Source organism: Poecilia mexicana, unplaced genomic scaffold (assembly GCF_051168715.1).
Source record: "Poecilia mexicana isolate PSO_F unplaced genomic scaffold, ASM5116871v1 scaffold_19, whole genome shotgun sequence".
Classification (NCBI taxonomy): Eukaryota; Metazoa; Chordata; class Actinopteri; order Cyprinodontiformes; family Poeciliidae; genus Poecilia; species Poecilia mexicana.
In genome coordinates, this window is record NW_028263388.1 from 17,212,190 (window position 1) to 17,226,713 (window position 14,524).

At 38.8% G+C, this 14,524-nt stretch overlaps 1 protein-coding gene across 1 annotated transcript; it reads left to right on the forward strand.

Annotated features, from left to right (window-relative positions):
- The first annotated feature begins 8,919 nt into the window (after positions 1-8,919).
- On the forward strand, positions 8,920-14,019 carry six3b (SIX homeobox 3b). The gene is made up of 2 exons (XM_014968669.2): positions 8,920-12,479; positions 12,841-14,019. Exons 1-2 carry the CDS (start codon positions 11,785-11,787, stop codon positions 12,989-12,991), a joined length of 846 nt encoding a protein of 281 aa, XP_014824155.1. The 5' UTR covers positions 8,920-11,784; the 3' UTR covers positions 12,992-14,019.
- The last annotated feature ends 505 nt before the right edge of the window (positions 14,020-14,524 follow it).

A 14,524-nucleotide genomic window follows, 5' to 3' on the forward strand; every position in this document is an offset into this window, starting at 1 on the left:
GCGCTCTAGATTATTTGCATTTTAAAGGGTGTTTGTATCAGTGTGTTGGACGTGTGGCCCTGCGTCAGATCAGGCATCTTGTGCAGAATCTTGACTGATTCAGTAATTTGATGAAAATAACTCTGGGGGTTTGATGCAGGGCCTTTCCCTCGCTGTTTTACTGGTATTTTTCAGATTCCTTTTCTAGTTGAATGTGACTTAACTATGTGTTTTGTGTGGCTGTGTGTATCTAGTAGATATGGGCTAAAAATGCTGCTTTTATTCAGAATGGAAGAGCAAAAAATATTCCTAATACTTCAAAACTGAAAAAACTCTATTATATTGTTCTCTGCTTAGATGATTTCTGTTTTTTTTTATGTCCGATTCACCAATTTTGAGTCACTTTTGCCTTTTTTTTACTTCTCTCCAAGGTTCACAAATGTGTGATGCATTTGGGATTGTAGTTCTTAATTCAAACGCACATTGTTGGTTGATGCATTTAGAGACAGAAAATGTTGGCAGTTCTGAGTTTTTCAGCAAAAATATAGAAAAAAACGTGTTCAACTCTCATAAAACCAGATTTATAAAAAAGACTGCATGGATTTATTTGGTTTGTTTTCCCAAAGGTGCTTTAATATTTATTATTGGCTAAAAAAAAAAAAAAAAAAAGAGAAGAACAAAAAACTGAAGGATATACCGATAGGAAATTTTATGTAGCACATTTACAACAACCTCAGCCGACCAAAGTGCTTCACAACATCACAGGCTGATAAATGATGCAACAAAATATAAAATTAAGTTTGGTAAAAAATATTAAGACAATTGTAAAAATTGGCAGAAAATACCAAAAACTAATATGAATAAAATTAGGACGTACTTAAGTTCACTTGTAGCGATATGCCAAAAACAAAAAAAGTCGAATGAGTGAAGTATCAGTATCCACCCCTTTTTTTTTTTTTTACTTATATTTGCTGATAACCGAGATTTACGGATTCTATGTATAAAAAAAATTTTAAATTTGTGGAACTCATAAATTCCAAAATTTTGTTTGGAATTTCTCCAATCAAGTTTTTTCTAGAATATTGTTGTCTTTTGACATTGTAGCAAATTTAAGATTTTTATTTATTTATTTTTTAGAAATTTACACACACACACACACAAATCTAGAAAATTTGTGAGGAAAAATATCACATTTTCAGAGATTTTTTTTTCTAGCAAATTTTTGACTTTCTGGAAATTTGCTGAATTTTGTGTTGCAAATGTTTGACTTCTCAAACTCGGAAATTTTCTTTAAAAAAAATTCTAGAAAATTTCTGAGAAAAATTAAGAATTTTCTAAGTTAATTTTTTTCTAGAAAATGAGTTTTTTTTTTTCCCCCTTATTTTTTAATTTTGGCGGAAATTTACTTTTTTTCTCTGTCTTTTCTATCTACAATGACCCTAAAACGACGCCGTAGTTTTCCCTAGTATGTCTTTAAAAATACTTTAAACTCAATGGTAGCCTGCGCTCCGTTCCTAGCGTCTAGATGGTAAACCTTGCAGGTAAAACTCTCTCCAGTTTCCTCCACTCCCTCCCCGTTTCTTTTCCCAGTCTGACAGTTCTGATTCTCTGTAAGGTGAGTCAACTGAGGTTCTGCATGTGTTGGGGGATAATCTCCAAATATGAAGTAGAAAGATAAACAATAGGTTTTTGAGTTTAGTAGAATGAGTCCTGGCTGCAGTAACAAACCTAACGTTTGTCTTTCTTCCTGTCTTTTCTGTTTTTGGTCCGAACCCAGAGTGCCGTCGACCTGGACGACCCGTATTAGCCGCGTCAGCACCTTTGCCGTCTCTTCCCGGTGATCCGAGCATCCACCAGGAGGAGGCTCGTCTCTCCATTGCGCCGTGTCTTTCTCCACTAAAAAGACGACATGCAGCGTGTGCTGGAATGCGTGTGTATGTGTTGGTTGTGTGTGAGTGGGTGCGTGTGTGTGCGTGTGTTTTTTTCGCAGAAGCGGGACAAAAAAAAAGAAAAATTACAACCGAACACACACATAACTGCTTGAAACCCCCCTTGGAGGAAAAACTGAATCACTCTTCAACAACAAAAAAAAAAAAAGAAAAAATTGTATAGATTTCACAAACTGAAGCGTTTTGACGGTAGAAACTGATTTTTACCGTTAGACTTTTTTTTTGTTCTGTTTTCCTGAATGTTGAACACCTGACGTCACAATGATATGAGGACCTATCGTGCGCATGTTTTTTTTTTGTTTTTTTTTTCTGTGAGCGTGTGTTTGTCGCAGAGAGGGTGTGTGTGTGTGTGTGTGTATGTGTGTGTGCATGTGGGAGTGTTTAACTGAGGGCCAAGAGGACACACACGACGGATAAAGACTTTATGTAATTCTTCACATTTTTTTGTGCTCTAACACCCTTTTGCTTCTTCCCTCTATTAAAAAAAAACACACACACTCTCTCTTTCTCACACACACACACACCCTTCGCCTGCATCACTTCCACCTGTGCAGGTATAAATGACGTGCCACCGGCGCAGGGCACTGCATGAGGACTTGGGTTGTACCTGTACAGCTACGCGGTTTTTTAATCATCATCCTCAGCGGACAGTCATTGGTCGAGGCTGACTGAACCTGGAAGCTCTCTGGACTCTGATTGGCTGTGTGAGAATTGATTTGGATTTTATTTTTGCTGATCGAATTAGGACAAGATGACGATAATCATGGTGGGGAAGGATCAGGGAGTGAAAGAGCGGATGTTGTAACACTGGTTGGACTTCCTCGACATCGTCTGAGACGCAGCAGTCTATCCTGATGGAGGAGGAAAAGGCTTTCTTTCTTTTCTTTTTTTTATTTTTAAATGTTGCCCATGAGGTTACTAGTTGCTCGCTGTGTAGAGTGAGTGAACTCCCAGTTTTAACCCTGTTCCTGGTTCTCAGACTGCATTGGTAATGTTTGTATTGCTGTTGTTTGATTGCACTCACATTTGATTACAGAAAAGCGTCTATATATGAAATAAAATACCTGCCAAGGACACAGCGGAGGTGGTTGTGTATTTGAATGCAAGAAGGAACGTCTCCTTTGGGAAGCTCAATCAGTTCAAAATTTATAGAAAAGTTGCATCAGTAAATCAAATTAAAAAAAATTTAACTTCACTACACACAGTGATTCATATCAAGACTTTATTTTTGTTCGCTAATGAAAACCCAAATTTCAGTTCCTCAAAAGAATTTAAAAATGATGTAGCAGCAATTTAAAGCTATGTAATGTTTATGGAAAAAATTTTTTTTTTTACATATTTGTTGAAACTGTCACTATATGAAACAAAATCTGCGAAAAAAATGAATGCCTTCTTCCAGCGCTCCCAGTTCTAACTAGAAACAACCAATCAGAGGTGCTGATTCATTACAGGCTGTTTCTCCTGTACACAAGTATGATTGACAGCGCTAAGAGCCTCCTCCTAGCTCTGATTGGTTGATTTTGATCTGGAGCGACACATTTCTTCAAACTGCAGCGTTAACTCAGGGAGGCGGAGGAGGAGATCGATCTTTTCACAGATTACCTGTCTCATAACATACAGTCACTACATGGTGACAGTTTTAATGAATATATAAAAAACATTTTAATAAAAGTTACACACTGCAGCTTTAATAAAATAATACAGCAACATTTTGACCTTCACATCATGTGGAAGACTAACGAAATATTTATTTGTGGAAAACATTGTAGAAGGAAAAAGTGTGAAAAAGGCAGCACCAACTTGTGGCATGACTTTACACAGGCTGCTCATTCTGGAAAACTGATTAATTAGAAAATAAAACGTAAAGGATTCATTGCCAGTCATGACAAATGTTTTTTAACAATCTGAAACAGTCGAGCATGACAGAAAAGCAAAAACAGAACAAAATGTAATCTGTAAAGCGTTTTTTATGGACTGCAGGAGTCATTTTTAATCCTGCTGTAATGTTAGGAAACAAAAAAAGCTGAAAGTTGAAGCAATGTTCAGAATTCGGGTTAAACATTAAATGGGAATGCTGTAAAAATGAAACATCCAAGTTCCCAAACAGAAGACATACAATTCCTGAAAATGAACCATTTCAACATTTCAAGACGTTTCTTGCTCTTTTATTTTATTCTGAATTCAGCATTTTGTTTCTGATTGTCAAAGAAAAATTATTTAATGTTTCTGTCATAAAAGCAACCATTATGGAGCATAAATGGGTTTACCGAGGTCGCTTTGTGCTAAAGAAGTTTGCTAGTAATGATCACAAAACTTGAGCTCTGCTCACATATTATGTTTAATCTGTCACTCTGTCATAATTTGATCCTAATCCCTAATCATAATCACATCGTATCTTAAAGGTGTTCTCAATCTGGTGTGGGATTATTCGGGGTGTGTGTGTTGGAGTGAGAATGAGCAATCCAAATATATCATGACGGGCAAATTTAATTTGATGATAGCAGGCAGGGGGACGAATCGCGCCCGCTGAGCCGCCGTTAAGCTGCGGCTTGTAACAAAACAATACACGGGCACTGACCTGGTAAAAGTGTGTTTAGGTTTTGTTCATCTTTAATCTCTTTCACTTTAATTTGTTTTCCTACAGGAACTACAGGAGTAAACAAAACAAGTTGTGTTTAAGAGGTACAGGTCTGCTCTCCCTTATCAGACATGCCAGCTTGGAGGGTGATCTAATTCCCCCTCAGCAGCTGATGAGATGCTGGGATTATAATACATTTTCTACCTCTAAATTCTGCCTTCTTTTTTTTTCAAATAAATGTTCAACTAGTGCTTACAAAGTAGTACAGGAAGATTTAGCATGATTTGTGCAGGAGAAGTAAACAGAAATAACTGAATCAGTGAGTCTGTCCTGTAAAAACAAGCGAGAAATCCAGCATTTCTGGCTGCATTTTATACCAATTATTACTCTTTGCAACTATATATATATTAAATCTCACCTCCATCTTGATTTTAATGAATATAGAGGCAATTTATTAAATAATATTTACATTCTGGTCAATAAAAAAATTGTAAAATGAGCTAATATTAATTACAAAGTATGCAAAATCTATAAGAATTGAGGAATTTTAATGTTTGATGACAAAAGAAACATTAAAATCAGTAATTTATTCTGGAATGGGAATCCCAACTATTTCAGATTCAGGATTTGGTTCTCATCATCTCTGTTACATAATCTCATTAAAAGATTCAAAGATGTTGGAAAAAAATCTTTACACATGGGAACTGGAGGAAAACTAGTGAAAACTCTTTATCCTATCCCAGGAGACACTAAATAATCAGCTTTTAAAACCATGAATAGCGGTTTTATTGCTTTTCTAACTTCTTTAGCAGTTGGCTGCGCTGCCATGCTAATGCTAACTTTTATGTTGCTAAGTTATTTTTATGTCTGGAGAAACCCAGATGGGAAAAACCCCCAGTAAATTTATCATAAACATTTTTTTCAATCCAGGGTGAACTGAATATATTTTTCTTTTATCACTTTCCTAGCTTCTTTAGGAGTTGGCTGTGCAGCAGCACTACTGCTAACTTTTATTATGCTATGCTAATTTTATTTTGTCTTGCCAAAATTGGTACTTCACAAAAATCTGTAAATCAGAGCTAAATAATCCCAAAGCTTTAGTTGAGAAATGTTCAATTTCCCACTTTTCTGACTTTCTTTAAGCTGTGCTGCAAAGTGACCACAAAGATTCATTTAGTTGTGTTATTTTTGTAATGTCCATACAAAGCAATATTCAACATATTGATATTTATAGTAATAACAAAATTTGAAGCAATGATTCATGAAAAATGGAAAAAGCTACTTTTCTAGCTTCTGGAACCGGCTAGCTGTGCTCCAGCCATAGAACTAGCTTATATCTCTTATAAATTTTATTTTTTGACTTTTCTGTATTTTTTTTTCTGGCGGTATAACTTGTACTTCAGATTTTGTGTAATTACTTTAGCACGTCTTGCATTAATGCTTCAGACAAAGAACTGCAGATTTAGAAAACCAACATTCAGCTCTCCATTGGAATGAGCGAAAAAGCTGCACATATGTTTAAATACAGACCGTTTCTTTTCTTTTTATTTTCCTGCTGTTTTTTATTTGGAAAGAATTTCGCCGCGACCTTTCACCTGCACCATTTATGAAATTTCATCCGCCTCAGACTGTGACTTTACCTACAACCTGATTCATATTCTCCTCTTTTGGCTTTCATATATTCACATTCTTACATTTTCTATAGCTATTGTAATTGCAGCCTTCTTCCCACCAAAGATATTCAGTCCAATTGGTTTTTCATTTCAATATCTCCTGACCCGGCTGACCCCGACAAGCTGAACAACTTGCGCCAGCCGAGTAACTCGAATTCCTTTATGAGCAGGCAAAAAGATGCAAATGGTGTTTTTCTGTCTCCTCGTTCTTTCCATTTATCTCCTTTCCCTTCGCTTGTCCATTCCCGCCCACTCGAGTCTTTTCACTGTAAAACCTTTTGCACTGGCGACTTTAACCTTGCGTGAGAGGAGCTGGGAATGCGTGATTCCGCTGAGGTGTCTGTCGTGTTTTGTGGATTTCAGAACGTAACTCGCCGAATGAGATGCTATCGTCAAGCACTTTGTGAAATCTAATTCTGTGGCGACGCTCCGCCGGTGTCTGTGTGTCCGAGCATATGATTTTTGAGTGGAGTAATTTAGCAGATGAGCAACCGGCCATTGTTAGAGGGATAATCTGGCTCTTGCTGCTCAGATAGGTTAACATCCAGCAGATTAGAGCAGATTACCCCCAACCACACCAGACACGGCAGGAGTCTGCCCCCTCCCCCACGTCGCTCTCTGTCCCTCCACCAAATCACTCTCACCACTCATTCATTTCGTTTATTTAGACACTTTTGCTTCCATTCTGCTTCTAAGATCAATTTTCATTTTATTTTAGCGAAATCTCTTGTGAAATCACTGGTTCGTCCTCACTACAGTTGATTAGATTAACAAAGTTTTGAGAGTTCGCAGCTTCCAAGTTATTTTTTGAAGCGTATTTGTCACTTTAGCTCATCCTAGTTTTGTGTTTCGCATTTTGCAACATCTTGACACGGTTTGTCCTTTTCTTAAAGCATGAATAGGTTGCAGTCTGGGTTGTTTGTGTTTGTATATTTGGCGAATTAATCACACTCTAGTCGATATGAACTTAAAGTCTTACCACAATATTTTATGGTATTTTTGTGATAATAAAGTAACGATAAGAAATGTTTATTTCTTCGTTTTGTAGGTAACTGCATGAGACACAAATGCTGCTCTTGGAAAATATTCCCATGTCTAAAATGATTTTGTTAGGAATCAGTCAGGTGAAGAAATGTGATTTGTATCAGGATTTTCAAATTTATTTGTATTTATTGATGCTTTCATTGAACAAACAATGGAGAAATTAGTAAAACCTGACACTAGAGACAGTTCTGAGTGGTTTTAGACATTATTATTTGGAATTTATTGTGATAACAATAAATCTAAATTCTTATCATGATACAAAATTTAGCACGATAAATGATAAACGACACGATAACTGGTTTCCTACTGGTTAACACGTTTACCTTTGAGACGATTTCAGCTCTGATGGTATTTTATCCCAATGAGGTAATTTATTTTTTTCCTCCTCTTCTCCTCCTTTACGGCTTCATTTCCTCCAACATGGCCACCAGCAGGATGTTGATCTATTAGATATGCGCCGCCTCAGAAAAACCCGACAGCCAGCTGTTTATTCCTCTGTTTGTTTCACCCGGCCGATTAATTAAAAGCCCCGTTTTGAGTGGAGAGGTGTTACTAGCAAAACACGGGATAATTATGTTATTGGAGCCTTTACATCAGTCCCAGCTGCTCCATATTCTTAAATCAGTGGCACATGTGAGTGATTATTAGTCAAATTATGGGATTATTGTGTTTTGTGCCGTCCATCTGGTTACATATTTGTGAACATCTGTGTGTCACAGACCTGGCGAGGTGTTTGTGGCCTCTCGGGTTGTAAACGAGGACCCTGGCGGTAAAACGGCGGGATTAGCTTGGGATGGGGTATTGAGTTACATACCAATCAGGCGCTGGGATTAGTCACTCAGGTACAGTTACTTGAGTACCTGTCATTCTCGGCTCTCTTTGACAAAAGGTCAGGACGCGGTCAGACGTTGACCACACACACCGCGGCGTCCCTCGGCTTTCCTCGAGCTCAGCTCCATCCGTCCGTCCATCTTTAATTTCCACCTCCAAAAATGCTCACCCTGCCTCTCCTTTACTCGGGCGCCATTGTCCACCAGATTCTCCTGCAGCCGTGCAAGAACCCAGAAGCACAACAAAGACTCAGGAAGTGATTAGCAGCTTAACGAGGAGGAGGCTTTCAGGAGGGAGTTAGTGTGTGGGACGGTGGTGGATGGTCTTTTCCAAGAGACTGGTAAAGGGGTTAAAGTTTCAGGGCTTAAGAGGTTGGTGTTAAGTTGTGGAGGTCAGCGGGGAGGTTAATTAGGAGCCGGGCTTTTGTTTACAAGGGATAAGGAGATTCACTTTGTCTCTCCTCCAGCCGTCCTGGAAGTGTCATCCACCCGGGTTCCCTCCTCCACCCCGGCGCTAAATAAAGACGTGTCTGAATTAACGATAACCATTAAAACACCCCCACAGTCGCCACAACATGCACACCTTGAGTATGTTTGGCAAGTCCTTTCTGCTTTCATGGCATGAATGTCCTTTCAGCCTGGAGGATCTCTGAGCAGTGTGGGTTTTCCTGTTTTTGAGGCTGCTGCAATAGTCAGAGATGCTTTTCTTCTTCTTCTCTGAGCGAGGCAGACAGAGCGACGCGATGTGAGCGCCAGTGAAGAAGAGTAACGCAAAGAGAACTGATCCACTGGGCTTCTGTAGGCGCAAAATCTGGCCGGTTTCTCTTAATTTATACTCTGTGGAGTAAAGCTGCAAAGAATATGTGGAAGAAATTCAATGTTCGTACATCAGTCATGATTTCTCAAAAACCAACAAAAAGGGAGATTTATTTATGTTTACACTGAGCCAGAGCTGCAACTGTCCGATTAATTCTACAGATTTTACATTTAACCACTTATTAGAGAAACATTAAATGGTGCAAATAAACAAGTCCTTCAAAAAATAAACTGCATTTTATTGCCTAACATGCAGTACGACAGCATTCCTTTAGTGAATTTGAACCAGGTTAATACAAAAACTCCCACTTGAGGAGGAGTTTTATAAATACAGCTCTGGAAAAAACAAAGAGCCCACTGCACTGAACTCATTGAAAACCTCCTGCTATTCCACCAAATACTGATCTCCGAACTCTTCCTGAGTTAAAACAATAGTATTGTTGTTTCTAAATGAATATTAACTTGTTTTCCTTGCATTATTTGAGGTCTGAAAGCACTGCATCCTTTTCATTATTTTGACCGTTTCTCATTTTCTGCACATAAAACTAAGCTTTTGCTTGGAATTTGGGAGACATGTTGTCAGCAGTTCATAGAATAAAGAACAATGTTCATTTTACTCAAAAATAACCTATAAAGAGTAAAATCAGAGACACTCATCATTTTAAGTGGTCTAAATTTTTTCCATATATATGTATATATATTGTACAGTTTGGCTTAATTACTGACAATTTTCCATGAAATGGTTAGTTTTGAGTCTGTTAACTCCAGTTAATGATTAATCATTTACTAAATTAGTTCACAGTTATTTCAATAATCGATTAATTCTTGCACAAACTCTCTACACTTTAAGGATTTACAGCCCGGTGACAAAGTACAGACACACAGACCTTATTACCTCTTAGCCTCCAGAAATAGAAAAGAAAAATCTCTCGATTACAATAAAAACTGTCAAATGCAACCAAAATGGGTAAAAAAACAAAAACAACTGTGATTCATTGTGTTGATTCCTAGACCAGATAAAAGCAGATGGCTTTCATCACAAATGATGATTTGCTGTATAAACATCTCAATGGAAAAGAAAAAAGAGAAGAAAAAGATCTAATAATAATTTACCTCTTGGTTGCCATGGAGACCAAGTCATCACACTGTTTTTCCAGACAAACTCAGACACTTGAGTTCAGACTTGCCTTTCGTCATGTTTTTGAATTGAGGGAGGAACCCGGAGTACCCGGTGAGAACTTCACCGACGCGTTGGGAGAATCTGCAAAGTCCACACAGAAACGACTGAATTCGAACCAGAGCAGCTTTTGTTTTGTTTCGTCTTGTTGTTGTAAATGTCACTCGTTCTAATTAATCCAGGGTGAAAAGGAAAAAAAAAAAAAAAAAAAAAAAATGGCACACGCCAACTCAATCCACTAAAGAGGCACATCTGTCTGGGGAGAAAATTGGCATTAACCCTTTAAGGTGGGGTGACCCCCTTTTTCACAGTGTGTGGCTCAGATTGATTTTGTTTTGTTCACACAACAAACAGCGAGTTTACATTTACCTCATGTGACTTTTGAAGTCGACTTTTAACACATGAAATACAAGCAGCTTCCTCTGTACATGTGAACATCATGGAGGACGGCACACTCCAAAGCAAACACTAATGTCACCAGGCTGCATGTCCCTGATTCTAATCCCCAAATTGATGGATATTAGAGAATATGGAAGTGATTATAAAGTGATTAGAGTGATGGCTGAACACTTAGAGAAAAATACGCTTTCAGGTCTGTGTGAGATTTCTGGTCACACCGGTGGCAGCCGCCGTATTAATGATGCAAGCCGCTTACTGGAGGGCCTAGAAAGGTGATGAAATTTGGCCGATAGCAGCGATTTTAATTCACCTCATTGAAGGTTTTTGTGTAATAACTTTTTATTTCTCTCCTCTTGGTAATCATTAGTTTATTTAATCTCTAAGATTTTTTTTTTTTGTCATAGACATTTGAAAAGTTGACTTGTAAATTCTGGTTTTTGACCAATCTGTCATCTAAGATCCTCTTGAAAGTTTTCACAACGTCTGGAGTTTCATCACAGTAAATTTTATTCAAAACTGAATTTCTAAACACCATCGTGTTAAAATGTGCAGCGGTGTCAAACTCATTTCATTTTGGGCCATATCAAAAATCAAAAATCTGAATGTTCTTAGAGATCCAGAATGTTTTGATAAAATCCATTTAACTGCTAAAATATTAATAAACAGGATTTTATGATTGTCTTTGTGGCTTTTCTTTAAAAAAGAAAAAGAAAAAAGCTGGGTGGCCAGGGAGTGCTGAATTCAAATTAATTAAAAGTTGAGTGGAAGGAAAAACTGTAAAAAAAAAAAAAAGATGCACAAACTAAGTATTACAGCAGTTTAGTACTTTAGACTGCTACTGATTGTCTCTTTCCTTGACATCCTTTTTATTGGCTTTATCTAATGCATTAATTTAAAAAAAAAATTATTCACATTTGCTGCAACCCATGTGCATAAAATAAACTTAAAAATGTGTTTAGGTTGGTTTCATCTCTCATCTTTTGTGTCCGTTTATCTGTGTGTGTTTTTGATGTGCAGAAAAAGAAACTTTTGGTTCGATTTTGTTTTATTTGTTGAATTTTCGTAAGAAAAAGATGAGCATTTCACCTTAAAGAGGCGTCGTGCCCCGCCTTTGCATGAGAAGAGGGATAAATCCTCTGCGTTTGACTGACGGCGATCCCCCATCAACTCTGGCCGTCCAATCAGAAATCAGATCCAGGGTCCGTCCCTGACTCCCAGGTGAGCTAAATAGTCTCACTTCAGCAGATTTCTGCCAGTCTGTTCCAGGAAACCTCTTGGGTTTATCGTTTGTTTATTTTCTTTTTTCTTTTTTTCTTTTTTTTTTTAGCGTCACACTAAAATGGTTTTCAGGTCTCCGCTTGATTTTCTATCAGCCTCCCGGCTCCTCCTGCCCCACTTTTCCGACGGGCCGCCTCACCTGCCCCGCTCCCGGTCCCCAGAGGACCCCCCGGCGGCCGCCCCTCCTCTGTCCCTCCCGGGACTCTGCTTCTCCGCCACGCAGATCGCCAGCGTGTGCGAAACCCTGGAAGAGACCGGGGACATCGAGCGGCTGGCCCGCTTCCTCTGGTCGCTGCCGGTCACCGCCGACGGCCGCGACTCCATCTCCGAGCACGAGTCCGTGCGGCGGGCGCGCGCCGTGGTCGCCTTCCACACGGGGAGCTTCCGCGAGCTGTACCGCATCCTGGAGACGCACCGCTTTACGCGCACCTCGCACGGGAAGCTGCAGGCCATGTGGCTGGAGGCTCACTACCGCGAGGCGGAGAAGCTGCGGGGCCGACCGCTGGGGCCCGTCGACAAGTACCGAGTCAGGAAGAAGTTCCCGTTACCGAGGACCATCTGGGACGGAGAGCAGAAGACGCACTGCTTCAAGGAGCGCACCCGCGGGCTGCTGAGAGAGTGGTACCTGCAGGACCCGTACCCGAACCCGGGGAAGAAACGGGAACTGGCTCACGCCACCGGACTGACACCGACCCAGGTTGGGAACTGGTTTAAGAACAGGAGGCAGAGGGATCGCGCGGCGGCGGCTAAAAACAGGTTGGTTTCTTTAAATAAACAATCCTATTACTATGAGTCACGCAAATATCTGCAAACCATTCAGAAATCACTGCGACACTGAAGTCAACCGTTTTTCACTCAAACTGGCCCAGGTGGTGCGTAAAGACGCTATTTGTGCGTAAAAACGCACATCCGTTCGATTTGTTTTAGCTGGATGAGAGTTACCGAGTTTATGGAGCAAAAGCTGCACTCATTACTGCAAAGGTTATTTTCTGTTACTATACTTCATTTATAATATGCATAAATATTTAAACTCTGAGTTTTATCCAGTTACATTTTATTTTCTCATAAATCTCTCTTTAATATGTTTTTTTGTTTGTTTGTTTGTTTTTCTCGTCAGGTTGCAGCATCACCGCGTCTGCACAGATGGTTCCCGTCCACCGAGCGGAGGAGACTGCAGTCGAGACTGCAGTCCAGACGGCAGCGCGGAGCGGGTAGACGGGGAAACTTTCCTCTCAGTGACGGACAGTGACTCAGACTTGGATGTCTGAAACTTTTGGTCAATATTTTATTATTTTTTTTCTGAAAAAGGGACCTTTAGTGGACTGTGAGTGTGTGTCGAGGGGTAACAGAGAGAGAAGGAGCTACAGGGCCTTGTAAAGGTATTCATGCCTCTTAAACTTTTCTCATTTGGCCACGTTGAAAATATAAACTAACACGTATTTTATTGAGATTTTACCTCCGCAGTGTTGATTTTTTTTTTCACGGCCTCTAACAGATTTTCTCTATTTTTATCTTCATCTATCTTCTCACCAACTCTGACCAGCATCCGTAGATGGAGCCCACCCCACAGCATGATGCTACCTCTTATCTTCACATTAAGGGGATAATAATATTTTCAAGACGATTTGTAATGTGAGCTTTAAGCTGAACACTTTTGTTCAAGTCATTTGTAAGAAAATTGCAAGCCATTTAAAAATGTTTCTTGCTATACAAATACGCTCTGAGTAAAACACATTAAAGGTTTGTGGTTGTATTTGGAGGGGTCTGAATAGTTTTAGAAGTCGCTGCATTGCGATCACTTTATCCTAGCCTGACCAGTAGAAGCACAGGTTGCGTTAACAATTTTCTGCTTCCTCTGTTTTCTGGCTGATGGTTGTTTCCAGGGAAAGAGCTCGTGACCTTTGACCACTTTCTGTTCCAGCCACATCCAGTGATAATGGGTTCATCTGACAATCCAAATTAGAGCAGCACTGAGCAGAAAACCCCCCGCTGGTCTCCGTCTGCAGCAGCTGGAACTTTTTGGACTGAAACCTCATTTGGTGTCGTTTTCCTGAATGAAACTAGTTTTTAGAAACAACCTGGACCGACTGCTGTACAATCAACTACTAACTAAATCCTACCTCTTTGTCTGCCTGTTTGTATTTTTAGTCATAATGCTGGTTTTCCTCTTTACCTCAGGTCTGTTTCAGGTTCTCTGTGCAGTTTGTGTGAAGCCATGCCGCGGCCTACTCCATGTTCAATTTGATGCTGACAAAATGTTTTTAGTATTTTATATTAAAATTATTTAATTTTAAAAGGTCATTTGAATTCATTTGTTATGTGAAAAAAATGTCTAATGTTCTTTTTTTAAAAAAAAAAATGAAAACTGTTGTTGAAAAGCAAAGATCATTTTTAAATGAGCATATTTTAACATTTTCAAGGTTCAACTATTTTTTCAAAGTAAAAAACAAACAGAAATACTCAGAATATGAACCTGAAATCTACTACATTTAAAACAGTATTAAACAATCAAAATTAATCTCTCAGTTAATTATTGTAATTGTTTTTATTTATTCTTTTCCCTGCTTAATACACAAGTGCAAATATTTGTTTATTCAAAACTGAAAATGCAGATGAAGTATTTAATGATGCACAACAACATGATAATTTATAATATTTTTATAAAATCATTGAGGAGAAACAAAAGAAACTCATGCAGTTGTGAGTTTTCTAAATTTTAAGTGTGTGATTTTATTGAATAATTGTTTAGTTTTAACTTGAAAAGACAAAAACAGCATAAAACACATAATCAATTAATAATT